This window comes from Bactrocera latifrons, unplaced genomic scaffold (genome assembly GCF_001853355.1).
Source record: "Bactrocera latifrons isolate USDA-ARS-PBARC rearing strain unplaced genomic scaffold, ASM185335v1 scaffold_58, whole genome shotgun sequence".
Classification (NCBI taxonomy): Eukaryota; Metazoa; Arthropoda; class Insecta; order Diptera; family Tephritidae; genus Bactrocera; species Bactrocera latifrons.
In genome coordinates, this window is record NW_017537245.1 from 1,112,732 (window position 1) to 1,114,183 (window position 1,452).

The 1,452-nt window shown below is 48.6% G+C and overlaps 1 protein-coding gene across 1 annotated transcript in view; it reads left to right on the plus strand.

The window, feature by feature from the left end:
- LOC108974682 (golgin subfamily A member 6-like protein 22) overlaps positions 1 to 1,452 on the plus strand; it is a gene marked incomplete at its 3' end in the record, with an annotated part of 3,445 nt that extends 1,993 nt beyond the window's left edge. The window contains 1 exon segment of the mRNA XM_018942668.1: positions 73 to 1,452. Within this exon segment, the coding sequence (XP_018798213.1) occupies positions 73 to 1,131 (1,059 nt within the window).

Here is a 1,452-nt window from a genome sequence, read left to right on the forward strand (position 1 = left end):
CATAAATAAAATAAATAAACAAAAATAAACAAATTTCACACTCTATCCTTCACTCTCAATTTTCTCTTGCAGCTTTTAGGCGCCAGCTGCGCGCTGATCGTAAGCCTCACATTTGCGCACCCGCCCGAGGGTGTGTGGAAGAAGAAACTCACATGGAAGGAGGACTGGGTGCAGGTGTGGAAGACCATAAAAAAGGAGGCATGGGAAACTAAATGGAAGAAGATACAAGTGCCCATCTGGAAGGAAGTGCAGGTGCCCATTTGGAAGGAGATACAAGTGCCCGATTGGAAAATCGTCAAGAAGCCACACATTGAGGAGCGTGAAGTGCCCGCCTGGAAGGAGGAAAAAGTGCCGGAATGGAAGAAGATCACAAAACCCATTTGGAAAGAAATACAAGTGCCCATCTGGCGCGAGATTCAAGTGCCCGTGTGGAAGGAAATCAAAGTGCCAGTGTGGCGCGAAATAAAAGTACCGGTCTGGAAGGAAATACAAGTGCCCATCTGGCGTGACATACAAGTGCCGGTGTGGCGTGAAGTGCAAGTGCCCGAATGGAAGCAAATGTTCGTACCCGAATGGGTTAAGATGGGCATACCCGGTGAAAAGTACTTGGGTAAGGATCACGAAGGTTGGGAATACACCAGTCACGATTTGTGGCGTAAGAAGCTCATCTGGAAGCCCGTCTGGAAGAAGGTGTGGCGCACCGAGAAGAAGCAGGAATGGAAGACGGAGAAGAAACAAGAATGGAAAACCGAAAAGGTGCAGGAGTGGAAGATCGAAAAGAAGCAAGAATGGGAAACAAAGAAGGTGCAAGAATGGAAGACGGAGAAACAGCAAGCCTGGAAACCGGAAAAGAAGTTGGAATGGAAAATCGAATGGGTACAAATCTGGAAGCCAGTGAAGAAACAGATCTGGGTAAAAGAGAARCGCGAAACATGGGTGGAGGAGAAAGTGCAAATCTGGCGTACCGAGAAGAAGCAAGCGTGGGCCACCGAAAAGAAGCAGGCGTGGAAGGACGAATGGAAGGCCATACAAGTACCCGTGTGGAAGGAGGTTAAAGTGCAGGAGTGGAAGCGCGTGTGGAAGCCCGTCTGGGAGAAGGTGTGGGTGCCAGCCAGCCATGGTTGGGACTGAGCGCATTACAACGAGACCTGAGCACTAGCAAACCCCCCGCCCTAATTGTTATTAAGCGTATGCGTATGCATTAAGGCACACGCTCAAACAAAGAAAATGTGCGAATGTGGGCGTGGCGCGTGCGTACACAACAAATACACCCTGACTGACTAGATGATTGTTAAGCAAATGTACGTCTCAGCTGTTCGTAGCTTGCCGGCGTTGTATGTAAATATTCACGAGATCCTCTTCTTTTAACAGCGTATGACTCAGCTGTGCATTAGTCGTCCACCACAAAACACCCGAGCGCCAACAACGCGCTTTTGTATACTATATAAATAG